Here is a 24640-nt window from a genome sequence, read left to right on the forward strand (position 1 = left end):
TTCAACTAACTAAACTAACTCCACCTAAAATATCCTATATATAAATTCCACATCTTCTCAAAATTATCCAATTCATTCCCATTTCTTGCTCATAGAATCAAACAAAACTCTGAGGTAATAAAATAAAACAACTACAAAAAATTAGCAATGGCTGCATTTAGACCAAAAGTTTCAATGATTTTTTTGGTGGGAATGTTTGTTTGTTTGATCCTAGTAAAACAAGTTCATGCCATGGATCAACCCGGCCACAACATCCATGTTAATGTTGATCTTGCTAACGAGGACGCCGATGATAGCCGTAACGGTCACATTGGAAACCTGAAAAAGTTTGGCGACGAAGATTCCGGTGACGATGTAGAAGAAGTTACTGTTTTAGGACATTAATTAAGATATGTACATGCACATGCACGTACATACATATATTTATGTCTTTTATCTCGTGGGAACTCGTCTATTTTCTAATTGTTAATGACACATATAGATATGAGAGGTTGTATATTTTTCTTTATTTGTATCAAATTTGTGTCTTCTTGAATTATTTTCTTTAAGTACCGAGTTTGAAAATTTCAAAAGGTTTGGATTTGATTAGACTCCTTTCATTAATGTTGTAATTTGATGATCATTCGTACTATACCGTGAATAAAAGATTATTGTGAGCTTCTTCGTTATCATGAATCATATAACTATTTCAAGTTTTGAGAAAATATTCAGTGCTCAAGGCATACCCACTTGGCAATATAATGTGGTATGCCCACTCAATGTGGTATATCTTGACCACTGAATATTTTCTCATTTAAAATACTAATGAATGACTAAATAGTTTCTTATTAATTATGGCTAATTGTAAAGATAAAGCGGTTAGTAAATTATTAACCCCTATCAAATCCTATGTATTGGAAAAACTAGTACAAAATGATTAATTTTATACGGGGTAAATTGTTGGAAAAATTATGAAGGTTGATCAAATTTTGGAATTTCACAATTTTAAAAATCTGTCAGAAAATCATGAATTTTAGATATATTCGCAATCATTCCACCGTGAAAAAAATCTGATAACCTACGTGTAGTATATTATTAATGTTTTCCATTTAAACGATTATGCATAGACTACATGGTTTAATTCATCGACCGTGACAGTATATCATTGATGTTTTTCATTTAAACGACTATGCATAGACGACATGGTTTAATTCATCAACCAGGATTTTCATGTACTCGTATAATTTTCCGACTGATCCAAACCTCATAATTTTTCTTAAATTGTGGAATAAACTCGAATTTGGGTGGAAAATATTTATAATAATGTAAGGGCGAAACTGAAATTGATCAAATTCTCGGGGTGAAAAAGTGAAATAAAACCATACATTTATATTATCTGCTGCGGACTTCCCTACAGTAGATACAGTGGACTCTCTCGCTATGGACGTTCTGATCAGCTCAATCAACGTCCGGGAGCTTCTCTCCTCGCCGGAATCTCCTTCCTCGCCGCTGTCAGCGCCGGATCTCCGCCTCCTCATCTCCCGCCTCGATGCCCACTCCCTCCGGATCAAATCCACCGTCCAATCGTACCTCCTCTCCCACCATTCCGACTTCTCCGCCCTCTTCTCGAGCTGCGCCGACGTCGTTTCGAAGTCGGAGAATCTCGCCGAGGATTTCGCCGCGCTGCTGAGCCTCGCGTGCGATCAGCCGGTGGAGGCGGAGGTGGGGAGGATCGTGAGGGAGATTGTGGAGAAGAGGCGGGAGGCGCGGGAGAAGAGGGAGATTCTGGAGTTTTTGGGGGTGGTTTTGGAATTGGATCGGAAATTGGCGGTGGTTAGGGAGGATGTGAGGCGTGGGAGGGTGGTGGAGGCGGCGGAGGGGCTTAGGGAGCTGAAGGAAGCTCTTGGAGTGAAGGGCGGTGGCGATGCGAAGACCGCGGCGGAAGGTGAGCCGGCGGTTTATGCGATTCTCAGAAAGCAGTGGGCGGATTGTTTCGAGGAGGTGAATTGGAATTTTGCTTTGATTTGTGTGATTTGAGGAATTGGGGAAAGTAATTGAATTTGAGGAATTGGGGAAGTAATTGAATTTGAGGAATTGGGGAAAGTGATTGAAATTTCGCTAATGTTCATCTACATTGAAAATCAAATGCTTTTTGTGTTATATATGTATGGTTTTGCCTTAGTTAGATTGAAAACGAGTCTATAACATTTGAAAGGTGTGATCTTGAGCTAGTAAGCTTCTGCAGTAAGAGTTCTTCATTTCAATTTTGGAAAAGGTTGTTATTTGTGCTCTTATTATGATTTGCTCGGACTGAGAATCGACCTGTATATGTTGCTTTCTCGCTGCTTGTGGTGCAATTGACATTCGAACCTTACATTTTCGATTGACTGTGAGTAACGAAATGGTGATTTTATCCAAATTTATGATTTGTTTTTAGAGTCATTCAATTTGGATGTAGATTCAAGGGCTACTTCTGAGGTTTATGGAGAACGCTGTGCGGTTTGACCAGGATACAAACACGGTTCATGTAAAGTATCAGATAAGCGTTGATGGAATTAATGGTCTAGAGCTATCCACTATTATGAATGCTATGGATGTGAGTAAGAATTTTACTTAGTCCACACGGCGCTTCATCCTTCATTTGGCGAATATTCCCGGATTCGTTTTTTAGTGATACCTTTCTCTGCAATACCTAATATCCCTGATGTTTATGTAGGTTGCTGGGGTCCTTGATTATGGGCTTGCTAAAATTGCAGATCTGATCACGAAATACGTTTTTACACCGGTAGTGAGTTGCAAAGCAAATCCTGTTGTTGAAGAAGAAAACAGCCAGGAGTCTGACAATGTCAGAGAAGCAGTTCTTAAAATGGTTCCATCTGTTGAGCCCGAGGTACAAATTTGAAATCTGGCAACTAGAATTAGCTTGCATGTGAATTAAACCAATGCTTAAAAACTTTGCAACAATTATACACAGGGAAACAAGGTAGACGGTGAACTTATGTACTCCAACATCGTTCGGATCATTGATTTTTTCAGCAAATGTTTATGCTTCAACAATGGCTCTTGGATGTGCTGTTTTGGAAGGTTGACTTGGCCGAGGATGTCAGATATGATAATTTCAAATTTCTTGGCCAAGGTTCGTGTTTTAGTTGTCTTATATTCAACATTGGTTCATATCTAAAGAAATTGTTGAGAATATATGTGATGTCATAAAATGCTGTTTCCCTTGGTAAGAAGTTGGAGGATCTCAAAGTGTCGATTCTTGTTCCACCGTATCTTACTCATGAAATCCGTCCATCTGGTTTTCAGGTTGTTCCTGACGATGCTTCCAAGCTAGCCGAGTTTCAGCAAATCAGGAAACTAACAATTGATTTTGAGATCGCTTTGAAGGAACTTAAGTTCATATCTTCATCGAATGATAAAGATCATAAGCTGAGTAGTTTTGCTGACAATGTTGAAGTGCACTTTGCATCGAGAAAGAAAGTTCAAATATTGGCTAGGGCCAGAAATATGCTTCTGCAATCTGATTTCAGCCTTCCTCAGGTGAGTACATATTTGTAATCTTGTAAGTGTTTTCTGCTCGTCTGTCTGATTCAGCTGCGGTGTATTTGCCTGCAGGACTATGCTACGAGAACATCGCGGGCCAATAAAGAAGAGAGTGCTGATTCCAATCGTGTTATTTTGCTTTTTTCATCCGAAGAATGTGTGGTGTCTGTATCAGCTAAAGAACTAATGGAGCTTGTGCACCAAACCTTGAAGGTTAGTTGAGTATAATGATGTAATCGATGCAATCCCTATACTTTCTATTCGTTGTGCCCACACATATTCAGAATTTGTTCTGATTGGGGTGGTTATTGCAGGATGTATGTGTGTCACCTCCGAAAGTGGCATTGGAATTCTACCATGCTGCTAGAAATGCTCTAGTACTTTACGAAGCGATCATCCCCGTGAAGGTTAGTGCATAGAGCTTGTAGATAAAAAGCTGTCGATAATCAAAATACTCTGCTATCTTGCTCTATTTAGCTAAATTCCTTTGTACTGCGGTGAAGATTTTGCATATGATCATATTTATAAAAATTCAATGATTATGATAATATATAATGTAATGACATCTCTTCTTGATTTGTAAAGCTTCAAAGGCAGCTTGATACCATTAACCAGGCGGCTGTTCTCATGCACAATGACTGTCTTTACCTATCTCAGGAGATTCTTGGGCTTGCGTTTCAGGTAAGCAGGAATGCTTGGCCTGCAAATTGATTATTTTTCTTGCCATCGTCTGAAAAATTATACTAATACTGTCTGAATATATGCTGATGCTATCTGACTGAATGAATTCTGATTTTCTGCAGCTAACTGATTGTAGTTCATTTTGAATTGTTGAATTTATTTCAGCTCTGAAATAAGTAGTGATCAACCCAAATTGAATTTTTGTGTCTCCCCTATCTATGATCACCCAAGCTGTTGTCAACCACTATAATAATTTTTTTTAACAACTTTTCCGTAATGTGTCCCCCTTACTTTGAATTGCAGTATCGTCCATACTTTCCTAGTTCTATTAAAGACCTTGCTGTATTTATTGATTTGGCTCCCAAATTTCAACTCCTGGCTGAAGAAGTTTTGCAGCGTCAAATTCAGCTTGTTATGTCCAACTTAAATCAGGTACACTTTCTTGTTATGTTATGGGCTTCATAATGGTATTTTCTTTTATAAGTCTGATTATGCTATAATATGCTGTTGACTAGGCTATCGATGGAGCCAACGGATTCCAAAATACCCACCAAATAAAGCAGTTCGAATCTGCCAAATTTTGCATCGACCAGGTATTCCAGCACCTCTTTTAAATGAAAAAGCTTTGATGCCTTCCCCATGTTTTCATTTTCAAATCATTTCTCCTGTTTGAGACGTTGATTGGGTTTTGTGTTAGATTGCATTCGTAATTGAGAAAGTGCACATCATCTGGGAACCTTTGTTACTTCCTTCCGTTTATGAGAAGAGTATGACCGTGATTCTAGAGTCAGTCTTTACAAGACTTGCAAAAGAGATACTTCTTATAGATGACATGGCTGCCGAAGAAACATTGCAGGTGCGGTGCAGAACCTGATATATACTGTATATATATAGTTCATAGATGTATAAATTTCAACCTGAAGTATCTATCTCACTGGCTTTCCAAATACAGCTACAAAGACTGATTCAGCTGCTGTTCGAGCATCTATCCTCTTTACTCGAGCCCATGTTGGCCGGGGACGAGAGAGAGAAGTCACAAGAGGCTCAAAAGGACATGGATAATCTTATACTATCCATTCGGAAGCTGAGAAAGTTGGCCGGTGATAATTTTTTATCGATTATCGCACCATGTTTCCATTATAGCATACTACTTTTTTCTTACACTTTTTCCTGCATACTCCCTTAGAACTCTTGGATATGCCTCTGAAGTCCATTACCGATGCCTGGGAAAGCGGTGAACTTGCTGATTGCAACTTCAAAGCATCAGAGGTACAAAAACCCGTGTACATCTTAAACGGAAAGGAATGCTATTAATCACTGCCTCTTCCATTGCAGGTCAAAGATTTCATTCGAGCAATCTTTACAGATTCACCTCTGAGAAGAGAATGCTTGTTCAGAATAGAAAACACAAACTTAAGATGAAAGAAGAAAGGCGACCTCATTTGGATTCGCTGGCCGAACAGATCAAGACTTGAAGTGAATCAACGACCTCATAACCTGTGGGAGTCGGGAGGCGAAACAAGCTCTCTACAAAACGATGGAAAATGTGACCGCAGCGTCTAGAAGAGGCTTGTCCAAGAGTTACTCCACATTTCTGATTTAGCTCATTTTGTGATTTAGGTTTTTTCAAAAGAAAACAGTTTTGAGTATATGCAGTGATACAGAAATAGAAAATCCTATCCTTTTGTTTGAAAAAGTAATATGATCCACAGACTTGAGAAACTTTTTTCGTGCGTAAAAAAGCTTCATTCTTTGAGACGAACGACTCACTTATAGTGTCACGGACGGCCATAAAAAGCTTCATTAAGTGTTGCTATATTCACAATAACATATCTAAATTAATGTGGAATTCAATGTACACAAATTCTAGTTGGAACTAAAGAAGGCCATGAGAGGCTTATACACAAGTTGATTAGCATTCACAGCAGAGACAAAATCCAAGTGAGCATAGTTATCTATGTACTTCACCACAAGCTTATCGGGTTCATGATCCGACAGCACCCCAACGAGCGTCTGCACGTCTTTAACATCTGAGAGAAGATCCTTCCCTCCATAACTGAGGAAGAGAGGAAGGTCATTTGGGATGCTAGTGATGTTGTAGTCCGGAGGCGTCGCCTGTCCATAGTGCTTGTTGTTGTCCCCATCACTTCCATAGTCGTACATTGCTATGGTCCCTTTCCTTATCACTAGCAAGACACCGGTAACTCCTCAGCTACTATTCGAGGTAAATAATTCAAAATAAAAAAAATAGGCGCGAAACTCTTGATCTTACTCTGTGCTAGATGGATCATGTTCTTTGTAGCTGTTGGTTGTTGGTGAGAGAGACTTGGTGTTGAAGAGTTCATACAACAATTAGGGCCTAAATTGAAGGTGAAAAAATTGAGAAAAAATTTGTGAGGATGTAAAACAATTTTATTTAACTTTTGTATTACCTGTAATAATATTTTCAAAATTGGAACAATCAATGTGGCTGCATATATCAGCAACAAGCTTGGAAGCAGGACCTCTGTCAAATCCAAATAAAAACAAATCAATCTCAAATTCCATAATAAATCATCAAAAATTTCATGATTTTCTCACAAAAAGTCCTATTTCCATTTCTACATGAAAGATAGATCTCTTATTGCTTAGATAATTTTTAACGCGTTACTCACCCTCCCGGAGCGAATTCTTTGACTCCCAACCAGTAAATCACCTGTCGAACGTCACAAGATTGCGTTTACACCGATGAAACACAACAACATAAGATGAAAGAATAAACTAGTACTAGTATTGAACTTACTTCAGCTGTGAAGATATCAGCAGCAGCTCTAGCAAGAGGAGATGGCATTTGCCCCATATAAGCTATGGGGCTAAGCAGTGCAGCTGATCTCACCATGCTCAAAACCTCGTGCCTCGAAAATGCACCAAACGCCATCAAAGTACCCTACAATCATCACACAAAAAAATAAAAAATCACAAAAAGTTGAGATAAAATGAGATGAAAAGAAAGAAAAAGTGTTTAGTAGCTACCAAGGAATGGCCAACATAGTGCAACTTCTGGCCGGTTTGGGAGTGCACGTAGTCGAACATGGCTGGGAGGTCGTAAGCTACTAGCTCGTCCCACGACCAATCCCAATATTCCTAATTAAAATTTCCAAATATTGGTGAGAAATGAGAATACACTTAGTATTTATTTGTGTATGTGTTACATTTAAGTTTGATTTTCACCGGATCATTAGGGCCGAGCGAGGTATGGCCACTGCTGTAGTTCGTGCCTCGCACGTTGCCCAACCATACGTCGAACCCGTTGTCCGCCAAGATGAACCCTAGAGACTCATCAGGAGACAGATCCAGCCATGTTGTGGCATCCTGTTTATGAAAATAAATAATTTTTTTAGCAATTAATCTGAAAGATGAAAACTTAGAGGGTTTGAGGTATCAACACTTATTAGGCCATGTTGGAGTAGAACGGGGGGCTTGGGCCCCCCCTTCGTCCCCGATCGCCCCATCGGAATCCTTTGCAAGCTCAGGATGAATCCATCTTTTGTAGTCACCTGATCAGTTATGGTAGAGTTAATAATTTCTAAATAAATCACCACTACTTGACTCATTTTGAATTTTGATTATTGGAAAGTTTATATAGCTTCATCTTGAAATCAATTTTTTGTAAGTGAAATTTTTTATAAAACTTATGTAATGAAGTCCATATATATTATTTAGTTAGTTAAAATGTCTACTCTCTCTTATACCAAAATAGAAAATGTAGTGTTTTCAGTTTTCTATCTACACCGATGTGGAACATTTGTTAGTTCCGTTTTTTCCAATACGAAAGACTATTTACGACACCGATTAATCATTACCAATTTCAACTACTAAATTTTTTTCAAACTACTAATAAATGGATAAAAACATAGTCTAATTACCTTATGTTCTTCACAGCTATAGCCTTGTGTCTTCACTATTAGCTCACAAATTCCATCTTTATTACTGGATTCCAATTTTTCTCTTGAAATCTGTGTTCCTCTACCTGCTGCTAAGACAGCAAACATAAGTAGCAACAAAGTTAAGGATGTCACTGTCTTCATCGCCATTTTTGTAAAAGAAATTGGTGATTGATCAATGGCTTAATTTCATGCCAATTTATAGGGATGGAAGCTCAAAATCTAATTGAATAAGAATTTATGTTATTATCATTACAAGATAAAATTCAGACATCGTTAGTGACACGGTTCCATGTGTTCATACTAAGCTAAAGACTCCACGATTGGACAACATGTATTATATATCAAGAACATTTAATTTTTAAAGAAATTGATTCTTCTTCCCATATTTTAGGACCATGATACCAAAACATTGTGAATAACAAGACAATTTTGAAGTAAATCTAAGACCTTGAATTTCATTAGCCAAACTGGATCAAATAGAATTAATGGATCATTCATCATTACATGTAGATCGATATGATGGAAAAAGATTGGATAGGAACTCCCATTAAGCCTATTTTTTTCTTATATTAATATTAAATTAAAGTAAAAAAAACTTAACATTACGCCAAATACAATTTCAACATATAATGAGTTTAAATTATGTAAAAGTTATTAATTTGATATATCTATGAAACCAATCTCAAATTAAATTGTGTACATGATAGTTAAGTCTAGTGAGAGACACTCAATAATTTAATTTGGTTTTTAATGGGACATAAATGTGGATTTGTGTTCTCCAATATAGAAAGACAAATAGGTAAAGGAAGAAAACAAGAATGTAATGCAGGCATAAAATGCCAAGATTTATTTATTTATTATTAGTGATGTTTTAGGTCAATATCTAAGAAAGTTATCAAATTATTTGACTGATGTTGATATGGAAATGATTTATCAGTCAAATAAGATCCGAATATTACCATTGGATAAGGGCCCAATTCTCAATTCATAGTTTTTTTGTGTCGATGACTCGATATATTATTGTTAATCCATTTTAATTATATTTGGAGAATAATATTACCATTGTAATCCATTTATCCATTTTATTCGATCCGAGTATTACCATTTTAAATTTTATCCGCCAAAAATATTTCTTTTTATTTTTATTTCTTTTTCTGTGTATAGAATATTAATTACACGTAGTAGGATTAACAACATTCTTAATATTCTATACACAGAAAAAGAAATAAAAATAAAAAGGGATATTTTTGGCGGATAAAATTTAAAATGGTAATACTCGGATCTTATTAAGAATAAAATGGATAAATGGATTACAATGGATAAATTTTATCCGCCAAAAATATCCCTTTTTATTTTCGGTGTCGTTCAGTTGCTATGATTCATTATCGTATGATTATCCATCTATAATTAAGTTGTGAGATTTTTTAATTAGAGGGGATGGCTATGATTCATTATTATATAATTATCCATCTAGGTTTAAATTGTGAGATTCAATCTCATAAATCAAATATAATCGTATTCAGTCATGAGATATAATCTTTCAAACTAAATGTACCCTTAACGAAGTCAGCTTCTATCCATGTAATCGAACAACCACAAATTCCATAGTCGTAAATTACAACTTAAATTTTACAATGATACCATTTTCTTCCATTTTCTTTTCTTAGATCGATTATTCACTTACAATGTACACAAATTCTAGTTCGATTTAAAGAATTCCATCACAGGGTTGTACACAACTTGCTTAGCATTCACACCATAGACAAAATCCATGTGAGCATACTTTTCTACATAATGCACCACAAGCTTATCCCGGTCATGATTCGATAATGCCTCAATGAGCGTGTGCACGTCCTTCACATCCGAGAGGAGATCCTTCCCCCCGTAGCTCAATAGGAGAGGAAGATCTCTCGGGATGCTAGTCATGTCGTAAGCAGGAGGCTTCGTCTGTCCATAGTGCTTGTGATTTCCGCCTATGATGCCATAGTCGTACATCGCTATGTTCTTTTTCCTAATCACTGAATTAGACACGAGTTGATATTCGAGGTAAATAATAATAATAATAATAATAATAATAATAATAATAATAAAAATAGTTGCGAAACTTCTAGTCAGAAGTAACTCGCAACTGCTACTCGAGGTAAATAAAATATAAATAAAAATTAAAAAAAGAGGCATAGAATTAATTTTGATCTTACTCTGAGATAGATGAATCATGTTCTTTGTTGACGTTGGTTGTTGTTTATCAAAATTTGGTCTTGAAGTGTTCATACAACAATTAGGGCCTAAATTAAATGTGACGAAAAATTATTCAATTATAGTAGTATATCTTTCAATCATTTGATTAATGAAACTTTGCTTTACCTGTTATAAGATCCTGCACATTAAAACAGTTCATTTTGGTGCAGATATCAGCAGCGAGTTTGGAAGAAGGACCTTCTTTCCTACCCAAAATCCATAAGAATATTCCAAAATCATAAATTAATGTGTCACTATAATCAACAAATCAAATGGATAAAACAAAATTAATACTAATGTCAACATCTATATAAAGATCTATTCGAACTTCTACATATATGTTTAAAAGATGAGATTATCAAACAAGTTTAAAATTATTCAATTTATCAAAATAAATGGTCAATTAGATTGCTAATCTATTAATCATGTCACTCAAAGTAAACATCCTCTAAAATTGTTAACGTTGCTCGTTAATTTCTTACTCTTGTGTGTTGAATTTTCTGATTCCCAACCAATAAAACGCCTGCAACAAAAGGGTACATACATTCATCACTCATATAGTCATATGTATAAACCAAGTCAAGAAAAAAAAGTCACATAAACTAATAGAGATTATAATGATTGATTTTTTTATCAAAAGGATAAAAAAGAAAAGTGATTCATTTAAGTTTGGACATTAAAAAAAAGAATATGAATCAATTAACTTGTGACAGATGAAATATTTAAAAAAAAAAAAAAAAAAAAAAAAAAAAAAAAAACTTACATCACCCAAGAATATATCAGCACCAGCTCTAGCAAGGGGAGATGGCAATTGCCCCATATAAGCTATGGGGCTAAGCATAGCAGCTGATCTCACCATCTCCAAAAGCTCGTGCCTCGAAAATGCAGCAAACCCCATCAAGGTGCCCTACAATCATCGTCACAAAGTTAAGAAAAAAAAAACATAATAAGTTAGTCGAACACAAAAAGTGTTCAAGGTTTAGAGTTCAGGGTTTATGGTATTACATACCAATGAATGGCCGACATAGTGCATCTTCTGCCCTGTTTGGCGGTAGACATGCTCGACCATGGTTGGGAGGTCGTAGGCTGCTAGCTCGTCCCACGACCATTCCCAGTATTTCTATGTTACCAAGCGCAAAATGAATTAGACTTAACTATCTATCTATTTTAAATGTTCATTTTAAGATAAGTAAAATTAATAGTAGGAGTACTATATCTTAAAGTATTTTAAATGTTCATTTAGTACTCATAAAATAAGATGTAATATGGATTCAAAAAAGAGAGAAAAAAGTAAATTGTTAGGCATGTTATAATGTAATATGGATTAATAAAAGAAAGAAAAGAACTTAATGATAAAGGCCGGTTAACCGGTACCGGATCATTAGAGCTAAGCGAGGTATGGCTACTACTGTGGGTCGTGCCTCGCACATTGGCCAACCAAACATCGAACCCGTTGTCCGCCAAGATGAACCCTAGAGCTTCATCAGGAGGCATATCCAACCATATCAATGCATCCTGTTTTTAAACATTAACAAAATAAATAAGTTTAAAATAAGTGTAATAATATTGTTTACATTACAAATGTACTAATTTATTAAAAAGTGAAGGGTTGGAAGTAGTAACGGTTAATATGCCGTGTTGAAGTAGAACCGGGGGCTTCGGCCCCCTCTTCTTCCCGGCTCCCGACCGCCCAGCCGGAATCCGCTGCATGCTAAGGATGTATCCATCTTCTGTTGTCACCTTCATCATACATACACTATTTTATTGAACACTATAGTTTGTAATAGTATGATTTATTGATGAAAAAAAATCACAAATTTTGACCTATTCTTTGTAATTTTGATTCCATTTTTTAATTAATAAGTTTTGAAAAGGGAGGATAAAAAGCGGCTAATTATTTTGTAATTGAGTGTACACATTGTTGAATTATTGAAAAGAATGTCTTATCCCATCATTTAATGATTTTATCCCTCTGTGTTAACTAGCTAGAAATGGGTTGGCGATGGAATCTATCCCATCATTTAATGAGTTTATTCGTTGTATCTCAAATTTGAAATTTATCAACTTTATCCACAATTTTTTGCAATTATAGAAACTATATCTTAAGTTTTATAACCTGTCGACGATATAGCAAAACTCAATCTTATTGCAGAACCATAGAATGTCGACGATATAGCAAAACTCAATCTTATTGCAGAACCATAGAATCACACCTGTAGATCATTTTTAAACAATATGGAGGTTATTCTTAGTTTGTTTTATGTCATGATAGTAAGCATGACATAAAATGATCTAAAAATGACATCCATATTTTTCAAATTTAAATTTTTTAAAATGACCTAAAACAACCTAACAATATCTTATAATGACCTAAAACAAACTAACAATGACGGGTTCAGCAGTTCACCACTAAAAATTAGTTCGACATTGATTATAACCACCCCCGTCAACCTTATCTAGATATTTGTTAATTTAACCAATCATTTCCCAATAATTTAAAAAATAAAAATAAAAATATTTTATACACAATTTATTTTTGAAAGAAAAATAATACTAGCTCATCTTTCAAAGATTGATTATAAAATTAATAAAATCACAAGAAATCATATTGAAAAAACACTCCCCTTTAAAACACAAAACACACAGACACATACTTAATTTCTTACCTTATGTTCTTCACAACTATATCCTTGTGTTTCCACCACTTGTTTGCACATTCCATCTCCATCATTATTGGATTCCAATTCCCTTAACATCTTTGTTCTTCCACCAGCTGCTAAGGCAGCAAACATAAGTAGCAACAAAATTAAGGATTTTGCTGTCGTCATCACCATTTTTTGCCACACTAAATATCTTCTCTCCTTTTTTCCTTTCTCCTACAATTTTTTGGTGATTAATTAATGGAGTTGCTGCCTTTTATAGGGAGTGAAAAACTCAATATCTTTTTTGAACAAAGAAGTTTATGTAATTAAATCTAGGATTCCATGTGCTCACACATATTGATACGTGCCAAACTCTACAGTTGGATCCGAGTATTATTAGGGAAATTTGTGGGGAAAAAAATTAATATTAGTCAAATTTTGGCATGTCCCGTAATTTTAAATATTAGCCATAAAAATCATATTAACATTTTTTCTCAATTTTATCATGTAAAAATATTCGGATTTCATATTTCTAATATGATGTTGCTTTCACGGACATGTGTTTTAATTTGCTAATATAGTTGAGTTATTTGCTAAATTGTATTAAGAAAATGATAAAATCCACAAGTGATATTTAGATTTTTTCGGATATAATTTCAACCAAATATATATTAATCCATGAGAAAATTGAGAAAAATGTTAAAATTCATTATTTTTATGGTCGATTTTTAAAATTATAGATGAGCAAGAATTTGATCAAAATTCTGGCAATTTGCCCTATTAGTTTTATCGAGAATTAAATTAATAAGAATTTGATTCTTCCTCCAATATATATTTTGGGACCATGATTTGCATAATTTGATTGGCACTACAACAGAATTTGTTTAATAGCTCATTTTAGTGACACAAAGATAGATGCCAAAAGTATTACTACTATCTTATTTTTTGTATGTACATATTTTGGTCATATATATACAAATATATGGAAATTTTTTCGTGACAACCATTTAAGTAAACTTACCCCAAGGTTGTAATAAATATTTATATTTTTATATAAGTGTCATAATTTTGAGGTATATAACTAAACTTTACTAGCATCAAAAGTGTAATAATTGTTGTTTTTTTCCCTTTAAATGCAAAAACGATAAAAAAAGCAAATCTTTTTTTCTTGCTCTCTCAAATCTAAATTGCACATTTAGTTTTTATATGCTTCTATTTTATCCCTTTTTTTTTTTTTGCTTCTATTTAATTGTTACACTTAACTATGGGGCTAGCTAGAGTGTGCGCTATGGTCTAAGCAACTGAGCCATACCAAACTAGTATTAATAAAATTAAATTATCAGGTTTGGTAAATGTACCATGTTTAGGATTTAGCTTGATTAATTGCTCTTTAATTCATTGCTTGTTTTCTCATGAATTATTTGTACTCACTTCAAAACCTTACTTTTTTTGCAATTCTATGAAATTTAGAATAATGTAGAAGTTTACGAACAACACAAAAAATCGAGAGACAAGTACTCAATAATGTAATATTAATGAATTGATACTCTCGAAGTTCCCCTATGGAATTACTTTACTTTTTAGGGCATTAAACACATTTTCTTTGCTTCATAAATCAATTTGTGCTTTGCTTTAAAAAGTTATGTAAAATAAGTTGTTATAACCATACATGTATATATATATATATACATCATCAGTTAATGATAATATAGAAAACGAAAATTAAACTACTTTGCTAACAAACATCATCGTCCTTATTAGCTTTTACCTCTTGCATCAAACTATTAAGTTGCTTTACGTTTCTTTGATAAAAAGGGGCCGAAGATATTATGTTTAAATAGTAAATGCAATATTTTTACTAACTTTTTGCGCAGCCTTGTTTGCGAAATATAATAATCTTGCAATAGAGAGATTACGTTTAAATAGTAAATACAAATGATGTTATATTATTATCCTTTTTTGTTGGGAGAACAATAATCATGTGCTGAAAGGTCATGATTTTTTAATCCAATCTTTCTAGCATAAGTATCGAGTTAGAAAATCAAAATTTCAAATCCAACACTTTTTAGGGAGTTGTCAAAACTAGACCTTGTAAATCATACGGATTGGATCGTCATCATGACTTGATACCCCAAACCCGAACAGAACATTACTAATCCAAAATATTTATCATGAATTAATAGTGACAATAAGTGGGGTGAGTAAAATATTTATAATCTGAATAATCGAAAAGAAAACAAAACTTAATATATAATTTGAATTATATAATATATTTAATTAAAATTCAAATAATATTTTATTAAAATATTTATAACTTAATATAAATATTAATTGGGATATTTTTGCTTTTTCAATTTGGTCGGATTTAATTCTTAATAATTAGGGTTTTGAGTTCAGATTTTTGGAAAATTTTGGTTAGTTCAAATTTATATGCCCACTTACACCTTTCATAATTCCTATTTAAGTCTAATTCAGTTGCTCAAATAAAAAAGGGGTACGTGAAGTGTTTAACCTTAGTCCTTAGCTAGCAAAAGACACAAATAACAACTTTCCATCCAATAAAGAAGGATGTTGATTTCCTTTCGAATATCATCTTCTTTGGCATGTGGTCTTTCGTCACCTATACCTTCTTGTTTTATTTTTCTTTTTCTTGTTGTTTCTTATTTATTATGAGGTGACGACACTAGCAATATATTAACCGAGTATATATTTTTAATAACTGAATAATCGGAAAAAAAACGAGTAAGGTGTTTTTTGGTTAGTGATTGAACCGAATTTGGTTCGATTCGATTTCAATTCCTGGGATGAAGTGTTTTCTGGTTCGATTAACCGGCCAATTATTAGGTTAATATTGTCTCATTTGATTCATAGACATTGCAAAGGTATGATCTTTTGATCAAGGTTTGGATCGATCAAGCCAATAAAAATCCAAGATTTTAGCTCGAGAAAAAAATACAAAAGTCATAAAATACATCATTTATCGAAAAAAATTTATGCGTCCGCTCCAGAATATGCATCAACTATTAGGATTAAAAAAAATTACTTACGCACACGTGGGTATACATGTGTAAAACACAAACAACAAAAATACATAAAACATTTCTATCATTAATGAAGCCTAAAGAAGGCTATGAGAGGATCATACACAACTTGTCTAGCATTCACAGCCCACACAAAATCAGCATGAGCATACTCCTCTCTATACTCCACAACAAGCTCATCTCCCCCACGGCCGCGCAGGACGTCGAGCAGAAGCTCCACGTCCCTTGGCACCGAGAGGGCATGCGCCCCTCCATAGGCGAGGAGGAGAGGCAGATCACTCGGGATCCTCCTCATCTCATACGAGGGAGGAGTAGGCCTCCCGTAGTGCTTCTTGTTCTCCTCCTCGTCTCCGTAGTCGTACTTCCTAATCTCCCCTCCTCTTACCACTAAAAAATCAACAAGCAATAAAATAAAAATGTATGTAAAAACAAGAATAAATGAGATGTTAAGTAGTATTAACTTTGGGAGAGATGGATCATGTTCTTGATTGAAGTTGGTTGAGGCTCATGATGTAGGAAAAAATCCACACTTGAAGAATTGAGGCAGCAATTTTTACCTAAATTGAAACTCAAAACAACAACATTGAATTAGTACTAGATGGGATCCATGTCATGATTTAAAATCTATGAATCTTGAACACACACACAATGTTGATTTTACTATCTATTCCACCTTATCAAATTTTATGCATGAATCCGGAGGCGTTAACGTGTCGAAACTACCTGTAATAGATGTCACGAAATCGGTGCAATCCACGGCTTTAACCTTGCACATGTGCAGTAGAAGCTCAACAACAGCTTTCCTTAATTAAAAAAAAAAAAAAAAAAAAAAAAAAAAAAAAAAAAGCAAGTAGTTATGAACTAACCATTTCATGGTACAAAAAAGTTGAGAAACAAATAAACTAAGCTAGTTATCTTATCTAACCCCCTAAGGTTGAATTCATTGATCTTCAACCAATGTAAAGTCTGTAAAAAAAAGTACATATTATACTGAGAAATCCCAACAAAAAAAAATTTAAGGATTTTTTTTTTAATTAGTTAGCTACCTCTGCAAGAAGAGTTTCTGCCCCAATTCTTGCTAGAGGTGAAGTGACTTCACCTAGATAAGCAATAGGGCTTAGCAATGCAGCTGATCTCATCATGCTCACTAAATCTCCATTCGAAACTGCAGCAAGAGCCATCAAACTTCCCTACAAATCAACGAGATTTAATGCAGTGTTGTTTTGTGAGTCAAGTGGACAAAGATTAAAGGAAGAGAGAGTAGTGTTACAGTTTAGGAAATGTGTCAAACAAAGTGGGACGTCCCAAAAAGGAAATAGACGGAACATAATTGCATGTTTGTTCCTAGCAAGGTTACCTGTGAATGACCAACATAGTGAAGCTTCTGCCCTGTCTGATTATGAACATACTCAAAAGTTGCAGGAAGATCATGTGCAACGAGCTCGTCCCATGACCAATCCCAGTAGACCTAGCAAGTATAAAACTCTCCATATGTTAGAAAGGATCGTTACACATTTAAATCATGAAGTTTGGTGAAATCTCGGCCAAGCACATAAGATTTTGAAACATTTACGAATTCTTGAATTGTCCCATCCGTACACGTTTTGTCGTTTAGTGATGCTCAAAATGATGTGTTTCATTACAATAAGTATTTTTTCTTTTAATTTCCTTTCTTTCCCTTTGTCTTCTTTTCTTATTTTAATGAAACAGCGTTGTTTTGAACATCAGAATTTGACAAAAGTTCACGATTAAATGACTATTATTCATGTCACGAAACTATAACAAAAAAGTAAACGAAAGGAAAAGGAGCAAGAGTGGTACTGCATCATCAGGACTAAGGGAAGTGTGTCCACGGCTGTATTTCGTGCCCCGTGTGCTCACGAGCCAGACGTTGAACCCTCCATCAGACAAGACCAGAGCCAGAGACTGGTCGGGTGGGGCAAGCAGCCACGACACCGCGTCCTGCACCATATTTTGTCATTATTTCACCCACAAACCAACACAATTCAGCTTACTTCCAAATTCTTGCAATGATCAAACAAACCATGAGAAGGCCATGCTGTAAGAGGACTGTTGGCCTCTCTCCTGCTGTCTTGCCTGATCTTCCATATGGGATATTTTGCAAGCTAAGAATGTATCCATCCTTAGTTGTCACCTAAAATAGTCATGCAATTTTTTATGTCTACACAAAAAAAAAATGTTTTTACAAAATTAAATGTAATGACACATTACCTTATGCTCATGGCAAGGGTAGTTCTGCGGTGCAAAGGCCCTTGGCAGCGGCTGACGATGCGTGTAAGCTAACATTACATGAAATGAACACAAGAAAAATGCAGATGAATGTGTCCATGTTTTTCTAGGAATTGCTCCCTTTTCCACTACTACCATTGTTGGACCTTATCTTGATTTATAATTCAGACACTATGGATTCCATGTTTTGTGATCAAAATTACAAGAATGAGAGAAAGATTATGGATTTTGTTTATGCATGGTGTATTGTTAAATCTGATTTCTGATGTTTTCATAGAATATTGATTAGAGCCTTCTTATGTTTATCAATTTGGACTTAGTTCTTTTAGAGCCAAATGAATTTAAGTTGAACACAATTGTGTATCTGATGCATAACCAGAAAATTGTTACATTTTTATGATAAAAGATAGAAATAGATAAGTTTATTCATTGTTGTTTATTACATCCTTTTCATTAACATTAAGATTATGTTTGTTATATTAACACAATTTTTTGACAACGATTACCAGATTGTGTTAACATACTAACTTTTTAGTAAAAATTATCGAATTTTTGTGAATTTGTAAATTTAACATGGATAATATATGTAACAATACACCATGTTAAACCAATTCACCAAATACTAAGACCCAAAAAGAAGGTGCTACATTATGAACAAATGTAACTAACATACCAAGTACTAATAAATAACTTTTCAGATTGGAAACAATGAAGAGGTGAAGCAAAAGGTGCACAAATCAAGTTTAATGACAATGATTCAGCCTTTCTTGTATCAAAATCTTCACCTAGCTCAGGGTTAGCCTCCCTATTTACCCGGACACCGAAGTCACCAGCTATGTACACCTGTTTTCAGAGTTGTTCATCCAAAAACACTACCAAAAAAGCCAATCCATTGCATCAACAGAAGAACATGGATCCAGCAACATCCTTGTGGAGCCTGGGCATCTCAGGAACGGGGATGCTTCCAGTTTCTGTCACGCTATTCTGTCCAGACGATGTCTCAGACAAATCCTCAAACTTCATGAACTGAGCCATCTGCTCAGCTGCAAGATGTGCATAACATACCGGTGCCACTGTAAAATGCAGACAGTGATCAATTGACATTTTCAAAATAAAGTTGCTAGAGGAAACATTATGGCAAGGGAGTTGAATACCTATGGAGATAGCAGCGGTACTTCTCTGGCAACTAGTGAGTATTAGGAGAAAAAACGGGGGAAATGTTAGCGGTATATTACTAAACCCATCTTTACTAAGGGAGAAAATGTTGAAGAGCCTGAAATCTTACACATATGATAGTGAATGGATCAGATTCTGCAGTTGATCAGGGGAGAAGCCAATCTCATCAAGCAAGACATGATAATGGGCAGGTCGAGAAGTTCCCTGACATTTATAACCATATGTTATGAATGATGGCAGGATTGGACAAGATCAGTTTTTTCTAAACAACTAATAGCAAAAGGGAGTGAAGGGGAAAAGGAAAAACAAAAAAAAAAGAAAGAAAATGGAGGTGTGGTAATATCTTACTATCCGACCCGCCTGAGCACACATGTAAAAATCATAATTTCTAGGGTGAACAATCTTAGTATCCACAACAGTACCTGCAGGAAAGATGGAATTAGAGAGCTTATGTATTCTATTATTTGCAATTACGAAAGAGAATCAGAGTGCATAAACCAAAAAAACGGACCACATGGCACATTCTCTGGAGCTGAAGCTTGGAATAGCTTGGTATAGTGATTCTTTTGTGCCACTATCACAGTGAATTTTGGGATATCAGACTCGCCAAGATACTGATATGCCTGAAGTAGAAAAAGTTAAGGATTGCAAGCAACCAAAATAGTATGCCAGGCACATCATGATTCATGAGGTTTGAAATTCAGATACAATAGAAATTAAGATAACTCGACAAAATGATAGATTTGTGGTATTCCTTCAAAGACGTGTATGCTAAATTATGGTGTAAGTATAGTTTTTTGGCTAAATACTTTTCCTTAAGGTGTCTTGGGCTGCCTAAAGTTTGTCGAGGAAAACAGTACAGTAGTTCCCTTCTTTGCTTGCAGGAAAGCACTTCTTATCTTTATTTTCCTAAGTTTTCTGCAGAATGATTTTCTGTTCTCTTCACGATTCACATATGTTGAAGCAGAAAACTAAAATCAGCTATAGCGCCATCAAAATCCCTACAGGATGTGACTGTTCAAATTGAAACTGAAAGTCCATAATATCTACAATAAATAAAAGCAACGACAACTGCAGAAGCTCAATATGCTCTCGCTGGAAATCTGAGAAGAAAATCTACCTTGATCATTTGATCAAGCTCGATGTTTATAACCTGAGCAAACTGGGACTCGCTGACACCATCCCTGAGGGAAAGTGGATATACATTAGCGGTCAAAACAGAGACTATGGCAGAGATGCACTGAGATTAATCTTTTTAGCCAAATCTAACACGGTGCTGCATCACTAAAAGGCAAATAAAACTTCCACCACAAGCATTCTTACCTGAAAACAATAATTTGAGTTGGTTTGCGTCCATTACTGGTTTTATAGAAATCCAAAAGTAATTCTCTGAAGAAAGTAGCAAAGCCATTGCTTCAGCATTTTTTATCTACTAGTACATAAAATGGATGAAAATTTGAAAACTTCTTTTGTATAATGCACCTCATGATACCATCATCATCCAGCCCATTTGCTAGTGGCTTGAACAAAGATTCAATCATCTCCATCTTTGCAGATTGAGTCCGAACAGCTGCTCTGTATTTTGATATCAATGGCCAGCTTCGTGATCCAACCACCTTATAGTGATGGAAAAGCAAAATGCATCAAAGTGTTAGGTATAAAGTAAACCCCTAAACAATACTATAACAAGTTGAACAGGCAAAATATTACTGCAGCAACGGATGGAACATCAGATCGACCAGGAGAACCATGTGAAACATCCATTCCCAGTATCATGGTTGGCTGATCTGTAATTAGTGGAATGCGATTGGAATGCTCTATTGCTAACAACGAGTTGGTTCCTCCTAGCTATAAATGAGATGGGAAAAATTCATAACAAAGTCACATGGCATAGGATATGGCCAAAAAACGAGTTATTATTTGAGGTTTTATTGGCTTGATACCTTGGTATTTATTTTGAGAAGTACATTTGTTAGGTAGTGGTCAGTGATCTTGATAGGAGAAATGCATTGGGTTACAATACCCATGTCGATCAGACATTTTTTCTTCCAAGGTCCTACGTGTTTAAACAAGATTATAAACTAAATAGCTAATAACTTTAGTTAGAAACTGTTTATCCTGGAAATGGGGACTGCATAGTTACTACCATAAATATCACAATTTTTCGGTTCTGGCAAAACACAAAGTAAAAATTCAGGAGAACCAGGCAGCTTAGCCATAATATGCTCGAACATCTTCTCTACACGTACGACAGGGCTAAATCTTCTGCACTGGGGATCTTCTTCAATAATCGTATATGGGCGTTCAATTTCCTATATAAGCAAAATGAAGGAGATAAAAGAATGCATATATAAAAACTAAGAAAAATAATAGAGAAGCAGATAATACACCATACAATGCCTTTGTTCCTCCCACAGTTGATCAGCTCACGTGAAAGATGACTAGTTTCACAGCGTCCAGAGAAATTAACAAGTGCCCATTCTTGAATATGCTGGGCCTTCAGAAGTTTCTTCAGATATCAAAGCAAGAGAATTAGTTGAAAGTTCAGAGAATGTATTTGAGTGTTCTAACAATACAAAATTTGATTTCATAAGGCAGGTTATCAAAAGTAATGCCCAAGATTATACCTTATTATTGAAGTTCCACCGACCATTTTGAGGTAAGAAATCTTCATTATTTCCAAACTTCAACTGTAGGTGAAAGAGATACAAGGTGATATAGTTACATGATTCATCGGTATAACACAAAAACTACCTTTGGTGCTTCAAGGACCCGTCCATCTATTCGAGTAAGCTCCTTTTCAATTGATATTCCACAAGAGGCAAGGAGTGGATCTTCGTCGTACTTGTATATTGTCATAGCCTGGAAAAATTCAAAAAAATAAATCACCCTGCATTACAATAAAAGAAGAAAAAGTAATAATACATAAGTAGAAGAATTTACATCAGTTACAACTTGAATTCTCTCAGGTGGCTTTTGTCTTGATTTTTCAACTAAGGATGATCTCTGGATCACTGATAACGCTTTTGTATATCTCTGAAGAGAGACTAGAGAACAGAGCTAGAAAATTCAGAGAGAAAACATGATTAAGTTTCTTGATGATCACATTCAGAGTTCAGAAGAGAACAAAGAGATAAATTTCCACCTCTAATGGCAGATATTTTGGTCGTTTTGGTTTCCCAACATCAAGGCATGGCATGTATGCTGAAGATTTAATTTCAATATTTCGGTGTGTAACAAAATACTCATAAACAGTAATTTCAAGGGCCTCGTCACTGCCTCCAGTATTGCTACCATTTTTTACTTTCAAGGAAAAACTGAAAATATAAATATATGTCAAATGGTTCAGCAAAGGGGGAAAAGAAAAATGGCTCAGGTAGATATTTACAAACTTACAACTGCTGGTTGCATGGTTTCTCACTCAAACCTATAATCTTGAACTCCGTATTACTATGAATTGCTTTGATCCTCATATTCTTGAGCATCTTTTTTGCCTGTGCTTCAATTTCCATACCATAAACAAGCAGATCAAAATGGTAAAAGTATAGCTACAATATGCATTGGAATATATTTATACCTTTACCCAGTCAATATAGCGAAGGTCCTTCACATTTTGGTTGGCAAGAAGGAAATCCACAACAGGTCCTGGTTTCAAGATCATGGTTGTTGATACATCTGAACAAGAGATTTTGAGGCATTATTTCTTCAAGAAGCATTGCATGTCAAACATACAATTGTGCAAAGAAAAAGCAGGTTGATTGGTACCCATATTTAGAGATAAACCATCAAGAGTTGGACGAAAGCTAGAATACAGTCCACGTATGCCTGTCACACCCCCTCCAACATCAATGAACATCCGTGAGTCATCATGAAAAAATGATTGTTCAACCAAAAGACAGCCGCTGCATCCAATTTTTACCATTTAGGAAGCTGCTAACAACTAAATGAATGCAATCCATGAGGTAGTGTGGTTTACCGATTAGCTGCTTGTTGCCTTAAAATGATGTCTAAAACTCTCAGAGCATCTTGGACATATTCTGTTTCAGCTCCTTTAAGGGCAAGTGATAAGGATTTCAAGGGTATCTTAGCAGCATAGCTGATCTCTACCTTGAATGTTTTTGACTGTAGAGTGTGCTTAGACCTTTTGCTAGGCTCAGTCGGGCACCCATTATTGGAAGGGCTGCCGCTACTACACAGTAGATGAATCTCACTAGTTCAGGCAATACCAATAAAAGATAAATGAAAACGACGAGACACAAGCAATACGAGTTCTGATAATGATGTTACCTCTTAGCAGTAGATTCCTCAAGAATGACTGTAAATTCCAACTTGTTCTGTGGTAAGGGCCCCACTGTAAACATACTCTTTTCCCCATCATATGCAAACCGCTTTTCAGCAAGTTCAGAAGAGTATGTTTGGTAAAGTTTATCAATGACTTTCCATCCAATTAACTTGTTTTCAACAGCCATATTATCCTCATAACTTATGGAAACCTGAAGTAGGAATGATATGTTATATGCATACTATATGTTGTAATAAATTTTAAAGAAGAAAGGGCATTGACTGTACACTGTATTGGTAAAAAATCTCATTTGGATTTTTGATGGAAACTTTGAAGTGATTTGCAAGCAAAGAGACATGTCTTCCAGAAGTTCCAAATCCAGGCCGTGTCATTATGGACTTCTTGGGAAGCTCTGCACCTTCTACCTTAGTTGGCGGCGGTAGTTCCTTTTCCATTTTTGTATCTTGAACGGGTGGACTAAGATAAAACAGAATGCTCAGTGAACGGTACATTTGTGGAAATAAATAACAGAGACAGAAGAAAAGGTACTACAAGATAACAGAATTATTCAAACATTCAGCTAGCAGTTAAGATTACAAATTACCATATGCATCGCAAGCAGCCTGACCAACAAAAATACCTGACCCATTTTACCCAACCCAATTAACCAAGTCTCAGTCCTCAAAGATGTTTAAACAGAATTCTAATGAACATATAGTATATGATGCAGCTACAATATATGGAGAACTCATTAACATAGACCGAAATCGCTCATCAAACAATCCAAACGCAGCATATTAATAAGCATGGTGTCGATCCGGCAAATTCACATGATCTCAATTACGGAAAAAGAAACACATTTAATATCTATGCAAACTG

General features: G+C 35.3%; 5 protein-coding genes across 6 annotated transcripts; 1 reads left to right on the top strand and 4 right to left on the bottom strand.

The window, feature by feature from the left end:
- The first annotated feature begins 1358 nt into the window (after nucleotides 1-1358).
- Nucleotides 1359-5928, top strand: LOC125190123 (centromere/kinetochore protein zw10 homolog). Its single transcript, XM_048087326.1, has 14 exons — nucleotides 1359-1980; nucleotides 2438-2575; nucleotides 2696-2869; nucleotides 2954-3115; nucleotides 3289-3522; nucleotides 3598-3738; nucleotides 3840-3932; nucleotides 4111-4206; nucleotides 4510-4638; nucleotides 4722-4799; nucleotides 4904-5062; nucleotides 5159-5306; nucleotides 5393-5475; nucleotides 5542-5928. The coding sequence occupies exons 1-14, from the start codon at nucleotides 1420-1422 to the stop codon at nucleotides 5626-5628; spliced, it is 2283 nt and encodes a 760-aa protein (XP_047943283.1). The 5' UTR covers nucleotides 1359-1419; the 3' UTR covers nucleotides 5629-5928.
- A 144-nt stretch (nucleotides 5929-6072) lies between these two features.
- Nucleotides 6073-8279, bottom strand: LOC125186482 (triacylglycerol lipase 2-like). Its single transcript, XM_048082852.1, has 9 exons — nucleotides 8112-8279; nucleotides 7632-7742; nucleotides 7417-7557; nucleotides 7219-7329; nucleotides 6989-7132; nucleotides 6861-6901; nucleotides 6639-6712; nucleotides 6479-6565; nucleotides 6073-6392 (listed from the first exon to the last, which is right to left on the bottom strand). Exons 1-9 carry the CDS (start codon nucleotides 8277-8279, stop codon nucleotides 6073-6075), a joined length of 1197 nt encoding a protein of 398 aa, XP_047938809.1.
- Nucleotides 8280-9772: 1493 nt separating this feature from the next.
- On the bottom strand, nucleotides 9773-13243 carry LOC125191219 (triacylglycerol lipase 2-like). Its single transcript, XM_048088729.1, has 9 exons — nucleotides 13037-13243; nucleotides 11994-12110; nucleotides 11745-11885; nucleotides 11380-11490; nucleotides 11134-11277; nucleotides 10853-10893; nucleotides 10497-10576; nucleotides 10331-10417; nucleotides 9773-10150 (listed from the first exon to the last, which is right to left on the bottom strand). Exons 1-9 carry the CDS (start codon nucleotides 13202-13204, stop codon nucleotides 9831-9833), a joined length of 1209 nt encoding a protein of 402 aa, XP_047944686.1. The 5' UTR covers nucleotides 13205-13243; the 3' UTR covers nucleotides 9773-9830.
- Nucleotides 13244-16120: 2877 nt separating this feature from the next.
- Nucleotides 16121-18441, bottom strand: LOC125188085 (triacylglycerol lipase 2-like). The gene is made up of 9 exons (XM_048084824.1): nucleotides 18286-18441; nucleotides 18098-18208; nucleotides 17875-18015; nucleotides 17411-17521; nucleotides 17100-17243; nucleotides 16979-17019; nucleotides 16777-16856; nucleotides 16515-16610; nucleotides 16121-16440 (listed from the first exon to the last, which is right to left on the bottom strand). Exons 1-9 carry the CDS (start codon nucleotides 18439-18441, stop codon nucleotides 16121-16123), a joined length of 1200 nt encoding a protein of 399 aa, XP_047940781.1.
- Nucleotides 18442-18905: 464 nt separating this feature from the next.
- On the bottom strand, nucleotides 18906-24235 carry LOC125186602 (protein argonaute 16). Of its 2 annotated transcripts, none has more exons than XM_048082999.1 (22): nucleotides 24049-24235; nucleotides 23767-23972; nucleotides 23456-23665; nucleotides 23245-23381; nucleotides 23057-23154; nucleotides 22876-22973; nucleotides 22625-22796; nucleotides 22423-22539; nucleotides 22234-22341; nucleotides 22107-22169; nucleotides 21875-21988; nucleotides 21626-21791; nucleotides 21423-21535; nucleotides 21190-21327; nucleotides 20962-21095; nucleotides 20803-20868; nucleotides 20600-20663; nucleotides 19991-20102; nucleotides 19828-19901; nucleotides 19589-19683; nucleotides 19458-19489; nucleotides 18906-19376 (listed from the first exon to the last, which is right to left on the bottom strand). In XM_048082999.1, the coding sequence occupies exons 1-22, from the start codon at nucleotides 24214-24216 to the stop codon at nucleotides 19201-19203; spliced, it is 2661 nt and encodes an 886-aa protein (XP_047938956.1). In that variant the 5' UTR covers nucleotides 24217-24235; the 3' UTR covers nucleotides 18906-19200. The 2 variants fall into 2 exon arrangements, with proteins under 2 accessions (XP_047938956.1, XP_047938955.1); XM_048082998.1 differs by having other exon boundaries at nucleotides 23456-23668.
- Nucleotides 24236-24640: the final 405 nt, after the last annotated feature.

Source organism: Salvia hispanica, chromosome 5 (genome assembly GCF_023119035.1).
Source record: "Salvia hispanica cultivar TCC Black 2014 chromosome 5, UniMelb_Shisp_WGS_1.0, whole genome shotgun sequence".
Classification (NCBI taxonomy): domain Eukaryota; kingdom Viridiplantae; phylum Streptophyta; class Magnoliopsida; order Lamiales; family Lamiaceae; genus Salvia; species Salvia hispanica.